The sequence below is a fragment of the Quercus lobata genome, chromosome 2 (genome assembly GCF_001633185.2).
Source record: "Quercus lobata isolate SW786 chromosome 2, ValleyOak3.0 Primary Assembly, whole genome shotgun sequence".
Classification (NCBI taxonomy): Eukaryota; Viridiplantae; Streptophyta; class Magnoliopsida; order Fagales; family Fagaceae; genus Quercus; species Quercus lobata.
The window spans coordinates 15,650,481-15,659,770 of NC_044905.1; the positions used below are offsets into that span (position 1 = coordinate 15,650,481).

The window sequence follows — 9,290 nt, forward strand, 5'->3', positions numbered from 1 at the left end:
AACTTCTTTGACGATTTTGGCTGGAAGGATCTTACGAAAGGGATAAAACAGTGATTGCCCCCAAATTTAAATGGTGCAATTCTAACCATTATTTTATAGAAAATTAGAAATCAATAACATGCAATAGATGACCTATTGGTCCATAACTCATTAGGTTGTAAGTTATCGATTATATCAAAAGAACCTATTGGTTCAGCAGCACTTCTTGGTTACAAATCAGTCCACTTTAAAGGAAATACCAAAATTATTATTGATCCCATTAATGATTCAAGCCTGAATCTAGGTTGGGAATTCCAATCCACAATTGCAGCCATCAGATCTTATTTCCCCTGTTTCACTGATGCTTTTGTTTTGGGTCCCAAATCCTATTATTGGTTTGGCTCAAAATTTAGCTCGTTGGGCTTCTTTTTATAAGATCTGGGGACCCATTACAGTCCCACCTTGGGCCCTTGAAGATGCGATGGGCTGTTCCTCCAGTCCTCTCTCTGTTTCTCTAATAAAATTATTCCTATTTACCAACAAAACAAAACAAAACAAAATAAGTTTTAAGTCATCGATTAAAAAATAAAAAAGATTCTATCAAAAGAATTGTGTAGTTATCACTTATCAGGCATGTTGTAATTCTGAAAATGACTAGCATGAGTGCCATAACCTGGACTCAGAGTCATGAATTAGGATGTCATACACATTATTGAAAGACTTGTTTTTTATTGTTGTCATTTTCCTAAATTGTTTTTATGTATTTATCTTCTTCATTTCAGATATTTTTAGGACTTTTTTAAGTCAAAGTCTTTATATGATAATCTATTAGAATCTGTTTAGAAATGTACTTACTCAGAATAAAATGTTTTTTTAGAGACATCAAATTAGCCCCTAAGCTATAAAATGAAAATAGAGAAACCTATTATAAGTGGAATATAGATTTCGAAATTCTGAATTCCATGTGTCATTAGGATCTAACCGTGTATCTGCTTTCCTCCGCTATCACAGCATCGGCATAAGTATTTATATAAAAACTGCTTTATGTTAATAGCTTTTACTATCCAGATTCCAGAATGTATGAGGTCAAAGAGGCATTTGCGCACTTCTTTAAAGCCTTCCAGTTCTGTATGACCAAACTACAAGGAATGTGTTAGCTAAGACTAGGAATTTCAGACAAATGATGCTATCAAGGCAAACATTTCACTCTCTGGGCAGACGTGTTTCCAGCTTTTTATACAAGAACTTTGCCATTTCAAATACAATTACAAGTTCTCTGCCATACCTCAGCACAAAATCTAAATTACACAAATTTCTCTAGCCTAGTTTGTGCGTGAGGCCGGAGGAGATAAAAGAGACTCATCATGTCTTTGATATAAAAGTACACACGTAGAAAGATCGAGCTCCAGGCAGCCGCTGAGAAATGAATATGAGTGGGTATAGACAGTACACTAAAAAATTTAATTCTCATTCTCATTCTCACTTTCATTCTCATTTTCTTCTAATGATCTCCCCATGGTTTCTCTTGTGAAAAAAGTTGTTACCAACAATCCCATAATACAAACTAAGCCCAAAATTACCAAAGAGATTTCCATTCCAATTGCTTTGGGATAACCATCCTCTTTCTTGTTATGTGAAGCCCACAAAAATCCAACAGACCCAATAATTGCCCCCACCTTGCCAGCAGCACCAGAAATACCATGACATGTAGATCTAAATCTAGCGGGAAAAAGTTCCGCAGGCACTATGAAAGTGGTAGTGTTGGGCCCAAAATTTGAGAAGAAAAAGGTGAGCCCATAGAGGACCATGAAACCTACATTTGTGTTATGCTCCCAATACGTGTAATAGGGTATTCCAATTGCTAAATAAACAATTGCCATGAATAAGAAGCCCATTTGTTGAATTCTCACTCTTCCAATGCGATCAATGAAATAGACGGTGAACCAGTAACCTGGAACTGTGGAACAGATTGCTACGATTGCTTGAAGTTTTGCTACATTGAAAGCATCTTGATAGGCGTTCTTTTTTCTTCGGTCACCAAGGTACTTTTTATATATCTGAGATTGGAAGAGATTGTTGCTGTAAAAGACAATGTCAAGAAGAAACCATGAGGTGGCACAAGAGAATAGGTCACGGCCATGGCGACGTAAGAACTGCTTTGAGAAGAGGGGATAGGATGGTTGATGTAGTGGCTGTGGGTCATCTTCTGCAATCTGACTTATTGAAACATCTAACACTTTCTCCATGTCCTTGGCTGCTTGAAGAACATTTAGCTCTACCAAAGCTGTATATCTGTCATAAACGTACAAATGAATTATTATAGATTATATCAAAGCACGGACATACTTTTTTTAAAAAATAAATTCAATAGTTGCAATAGAAAAAGTGAAATTTGAACCCTCAATATCATAGACATATTAAGAGATTTCAATTAATTGAGTTACAAGACTCTTAACAATAAAAACTCATACTTTGGTTACTAAAAAGTATCACTTTTTCAAAAAAAAAAAAAAAAAACTTATGGTATTTATGATAAATTTAAACATTTATTTTATATTTTCTATATATGAGTGAATTTTCCTATTTTGATAAGTGATAAATTATCGATTATATTAAAGCTTTAAACTGTGACAAAGTAGTAAATTTAATTAACATACACCGGAGTCCGGACCATTCCATCGGGTCCTGTTCTTAGTCAAAAGTAATTAACTAATTAAGAAAAGCTCATACATTGGAAGAGCACTTTTGATTCAAATTTCAAAGGGGCCATAGAATTCCAATTCAATCTGATAGCATCGACTGTTTTCCTTTTGTTTTCTTCCAATTCCATGTAGAAAATTAATGAGCGGTTGGTAGGTTGGTCCAAAAAATATTTATTGTTCAAATTAAGCCCACCAATATATTTGTTTCGTCAACATTTCTTCTCCCAACTTTTTTATTTTTAATTTATTTGTTAGTGTGTGGGTCAGTATCACTTCTCCAAATCGATATTTTTTCATCCATTTTTTTTTCATGGTTGTGTTTTTGGTGTGGTTAACTTGTTTAGTCACATATATAATTTCGTTGAATTGCGGTTGGTGTAAGACTTTGGCTAATCTTACTTCTTCTTAAGCTATTCTATTAATTTACATGTATAAGAGTTATTGTACGCTTCTCTTATTATTATTATATTTACGAAATTTCTCTTCCATTTGGCTTCTTTTTTTTTTTTTTTTTAATAAATTCAATAGTTATAATGGTGAAGAGGATATTTGATTCTTAAATGTTTCTATTAGAAATATTAAAAAGTACCAATTTAGACTTTATATCTCTTTTGTTTGTCAAATATTAGTTTACTGTAAATTAAGGATCAAAATTTAGGTTTTATATTGTTTTTATGTGTGAAATTTTCAATTTGACAATTTTTTTTATACTTTATTAATAGGATATTAACTGAAGTTCAGTTGTGAAACGTTTTGCATACATGACAAGAATTAGAACATCTAATTTAAGGTTTGAAGAATGAATAAAATCTAAATTCAAACGATGAATCGTAACACCAATTATTTGCATACACATCATGAATATGTGTGGAATGATATGCATGTGTGTTCTAAAATAGCAACGTCATGATGACATGCATACACGCTTGAAAGCAAAAATCTTGGGCAAAACAAACAAATTCGCAACGTTAGATGATGCATGCTGGACCTACATTGCTTATTGCCAAACTCAGTCCTGTTTTTGTTCCCCAAGTCATTAAAAAGTAAAAACTACCAGCCTATGAAGGAAAAAAACCATTGAAGAAAAAACCACGGTACATGTATTTCAAGTTCACAAGCTGTATCGTATACTACACGGAAGTATATATATATAACTTCTGTCAACTATACGAAACAAAAATTCCCTAAATAATATAGATTTTTTATTATTAAACATGTACAACACATGTATATTAAATTTTCTATATTATACTTGTGCAAAAATCCTTCAACTTGACTGATTGAGTTTTAATACTCTTATCAACAGTTTAATTGTTTACTTTGTTAAGGTTTGTCATTATATATGGATCGATCGTGACGATAAAATTTTCAAAATTAATATTTTTAGTTCCATATTTTACTATATATATTAAAAGAAACATTTCCGTAATTTTAGTATAATCTTCGCTTTTTTTTTCTATTAGGCTTTCTATATAATTGGAACAATTTGATCTTATTACCATATACAATAAATATATATATATATAATAACAATAATAATAATAATAATAAAATAATTCAAATCATAATAATATGATATAATAAATAAAAAATTTCTTGCTAGGTGAGTAAATGAATTAATACTTGCTACTTGAAAATAAATATATATATTAAAATGAATTTTCTTTCTACTTGAAAATAAAAATTAGAACTGAAAACTAAAAAAACACTATATTTTTTTTTTTAAATAGCTGAACATATATAGCTGTTGCTGTTTTTATTTTTTATGGGATAGACTACATTGTTTGTTTTTAGACGAATATTATTACTACTCTAAAACCAAATACTTAAACCCTGAAAGGCACAGTGTGAGGACACATGTATATGAATTGTCAACCAAAACATAAATAAATAAATAAAATAAGAAGATAAGGAAAAATGTGTGGTTACCTGGCAGTCTCAGGCATCATCATCCTCCAATAGTATGTCAATGCAGCTGGTACAGCACCCAGCATCAGTATCAATCTCCATGCAATATCAACTCCTCTCGGCGTGTGATCAATCGAAACTGTGTGTGATGTATGATCGTGTGATCTCGACACATGCTCGAATATGGCACACACGACCATCGTGACCGTCGATGATGCCAAGATTCCAAACCCTTGCATCGAAAACACAGCGGCTATGAAGGCTCCACGTGTCCTCTTGTTAGCGAACTCCGACATAATCGTTGCCGACAGAGGGTAGTCCCCACCAATCCCAACCCCCAAAAAGAACCTGAAAAACGAGAGGCTCACCAGAACGCACTCTCTCGATTTGCAAATCGAAAAGCCACAGCCCAGCGAGCTCAGCACCATTATCATCAATGCTATGCCGTACACGCGTCGCCTTCCTATTCGGTCCCCGAGTCTACCGAACACCAGTTGACCAATCGTGGTGCCCAACAGAGCAATCGCCACCGTAGCTGACATAACCCCAGGTGGGATCTGGTACTTTAGCTTGTCTTGCTCATAGTACACCCTTCCGATCAGACTTAAAATCGGAGGGATACAAAATAGGTCATATGCATCAGTGAAAAGACCCATCCCAGCTACGATTATGGCCTTGAAATGATATAACTGAGTTTTTGCAGTGTCAAGCGCTGAAAGAACCTTCAAACCCATTTCTGGACTGAAAAAAAAAAATGGGGTTGTCTTTTTTTCTCTTTTGTTGACGGGGTAGGGTTTTAGTTATATATACGGGTATATTTATAAAAATTAAAACTTTGAAATAAGTCGGATAGGTTAATTCAAGTTGATCAACACGATGGCGTCAGGTTGTTTCGTTGACAGTGATGGAAGGTGGACTATTGACTTGTTTGGGTCTATTATTCCAGTGAAGATGCGGATCCCATGATTTCAAGAATATTTCTATATTGAATTATCTGAATACCACTGTATATATTATGGTGCCTCATGTTTCTTGTACTATTTGCTTTGCTTATTCTATTTGTTCAAAGGGTTGGGCTTTTTGAGAGATGGTATTGTATTCTCAGTCATGAATTTCCAATACTAATTGCATTGCTGTGAGTTTTCTTGTTTCGTTTTCCTGAGACAACTTTAAGGTTATGGTTTCCTATTTGATTCGTTGGATTTTCTAACTTAACAATGTTAGCCCCATTAAAAAATAAATAAATACATTGTATATATGACTATGTTTATGATGGCATATGAATATATTTATGGTCTTATTGGTCACTATGTCCTTAAAAAACAACAATACCGGGTTCTGATTTTTTTTTTTCCCCCCAAATGCGTTTCGTCTTTTGATAGATGTGCACATAGTTATCAGTATCGTATGATACGCGATACATATCGTATCGTGTGTAAAAAGTTCTGTCTCATATCAACGTATCATAAGTGCTCATGAATCGTACGATATAGTGTGCGTATCATATCGTATCATAAAATCATATGTATGGTACAATCCATAGAAAAATGTTTTAAAATGAGATTTTTTGTTAAAATTTGTACTTTTATTTGAATCTAACAAGTTGTTAGACTTGCTTTTAATACAAAATTATTAGTTTACTTCATTTCGCCTAATAAAATAACATATTTATAAGTTTTTTTCCCCTCTCTTTTTCCTATAAAATTTAGACTACACAGTTCCCACTTACACTTCACTTTAATATTTGCAAATTTATTTTATGTACTATGAATAAGATATTAATTGACAATATAATTATTTTTTTTATTTTTGTCATTATTGTTATAAGTCCAAGAAACTAGAATGCCAAGAAGATTTTTTTTTTTTTAATTATTAAAATAAAAAGAACAAGGAGAGATAGTAAATGTTAATGACGATGAAGAAAATTTTAATGAAGAGATAAGTTAGCAAAATGATAAACATGATGACAGCATTGACTTAGATGGGGTTTATTAGGCAATGTGATCAAAATAAATTATTATTTTTGGATCATTTGTAATATATTATCATTTTTAAATTTAAACCATTTGAATGTGTATGTTATAAACGCATGCTAGGTTGATTTATTTAGTTAGCTTGTTAAATATTATTACTTAAGTGATGAATAAATTAGTTATTAGTTGAATATTTTTAAAATCTATAATGAATATACCATTTATATATGTATATCTATAATTTTTTATAAATTTTATTAAATGTTTATGTATCTTACGATACACGATATGGAAAAATCAAAAATCGATTCACGATACGATTCACGTTTTGATAACTATGGATGTACACAATAAAATGTGGCTTCTTCTTTTTTGCTTTTATTTTTCCTTTTTCGGCCAGCCTGTTGGGGAGAGGGGTGTTCTTTCAAAATGTCAGTTTTGAATACAGAACAAGGGGCCTTGTTATAACTATGGATTTCTTAGAGCATCTCCAGCAACTTCTCTATATTTTTATACTGTTTGAACAATGAAAAGTGACATTTACCTTTTACCTACCTACTTTTTCAAATACATCTTCCAACAGATTCTCTATCCTTTTTCTAGCTCATTTAAATATTATTTTTTTCATTCATTGTTTATTCATATTTTAACACACGTCCCCATACCCCCCATCCCCACTCCTTTCTTTGCTAATTTTTTATTTTGTTTTATTTTTTTGCTAATGAACAGTAGCACATCAAGTTTGGAGAATGACTGTTCATTAGCAAAAAACTTTTTGAGTTTTAAAGAAGTTGTTGGAGGACTATTTTTTGGTTTCATTCTCCATTATAGAGATTATTTTGCTTTTACCTAAGCTATTGGAGATGCTCTTATAGGTCCAATATCTAAGCCTAACCAAAAATATAACAATCTTGGAAAGACAGATCTTTGGGTGGAATAATTATCATAGGACTTATATATATTATTATACATTTTCTGCAAATGTGTACAACATTTACCATTTTTTGTTTGTTTATAATATAAGTTTACGTTGCCAGTACAATATAATTAAACTAAGAATTTTCCATAATCATATAAGCAGCAAGATGTTTCTCAATCAATGGGTTTCATACATGTGAGTTGTGAGAGACATGTATCTGTAACAAAATGAACAGTGTTTATTACACTTCACAATTTTAGTTATTTTTTTATTTTGTTAGTGTGTAAGTGTGCCTAAGAGCATGTGTGTAATAACTTTTTCCCAAGAAACACCTTTTTTGAGTGAGTTCTCTTCTATTTTGGGAGTTTCTACTAGTACAATCCTTCTTCTCTTTTTGCCTTTTTTTTCCACTAAAAACCATTTTTTATTTTAATTTATATATCCATATTTTCAAATACACATCCCAAGATTATTTTTATTCTTTAATATTTCATTTAATTATTATATTTTTTTTCTTATCTTCTTTTCTCTTTAGCAGTTAAACATTCGTTCTCCCAAATAAGTATTGCGAGAGCTTCAAACCAATTGCCAAGATCAAATTAACATCAAATTTATCCAGGTCAAGTTAAAAATTAGTTTGATTCTATGTGATTAATTTAATTATAATTTCAAATATATTTATTTAAATAAAAAAGTTTATAAATTGTAAGATGTGTGGGGCTAGGTGGATTAACACGAATTAAAGTTTTATGGGACGAGGTCTGCTGAGCCACAAGGGGCAAAAATGGGGTAAGGCAATTTGCCTGTCATGCAGGACAAGGTAAGAAAATAATCATGCAGATGGGGTGAAGACCCCATCCTTCAACCCTGCCAGGACCCATTGTTATCCCCAAACTTTGGCTCAACTAAACATATCATGAATGTTTGCCAAAAGTTTCTGTCTAAGCACTCAATTTCTATTACTGATCTTGTATTTTCACTCGATTGAAATCTTTAAATATGCATTCGGTCTAACAACCTATATCCACAAATGAAATCCTTAAGGGCTACATATTTAATATATGAGTGAAGTATAATTCATATATTATAGTGAACTCAATATAAGTATTTATAATGGGCTTAACCCTACATTAACTATAGTTAATGGTAGGGGTATGCAGAAAACCCACCGACCCGCCAAACCCGACCCGACCCAACCCGACCCGCCGGGTTGGGTCGGTTTTTAAGGCTTGGTGGGTTGGGTTGGGTTACAAAAAAAAATTTTATGGCGGGTTGGGTTGGGTTTGGGTCATAAAATTACAAACCCGCCAAACCCAATCCGACCCACCCATATTTAATATATATTTAAAATATATTTTTATATTTAATAATTTTTTTTTTTAAATCAATTCTAGGACACTTATATATATATATATATATATATATATATATTTAAATATATATTATATATTTAATAATTAAAAAAAAAACAGTTGTAGAGCAGCATTTCCTTAGTTTCTCCTACTAATACTAATTTAATATATATATATATAATATATTATATAATTAATAAATTTTTTTAAATAGCCAGTGCTTCCTATCCTATATAAAAACCAATTAGTTCACACAAATCCTAATAAATTACTATTGTTGTTTAGTCATTAATGTTGTTTGCCTTTAAGGAGTTACATTGATACTAATCTTTAGGTTTTTTTAATATTTTAATATTTTTTTTCTACTCAATTTAATAATAATAATAAAAAATTTCAAACTCATAGGTTCAACCCGACCCATGTGGGTTGGGTTGGGTTGGGTTGGGTTTTTTTTGAC

General features: G+C 31.7%; 1 protein-coding gene across 1 annotated transcript; it reads right to left on the reverse strand.

The window, feature by feature from the left end:
* Positions 1-1,180: 1,180 nt before the first annotated feature.
* LOC115974704 (probable inorganic phosphate transporter 1-9) lies at positions 1,181-5,637 on the reverse strand. The gene is made up of 2 exons (XM_031095183.1): positions 4,611-5,637; positions 1,181-2,271 (listed from the first exon to the last, which is right to left on the reverse strand). The coding sequence occupies exons 1-2, from the start codon at positions 5,321-5,323 to the stop codon at positions 1,440-1,442; spliced, it is 1,545 nt and encodes a 514-aa protein (XP_030951043.1). The 5' UTR covers positions 5,324-5,637; the 3' UTR covers positions 1,181-1,439.
* Between the last annotated feature and the right edge of the window lie 3,653 nt (positions 5,638-9,290).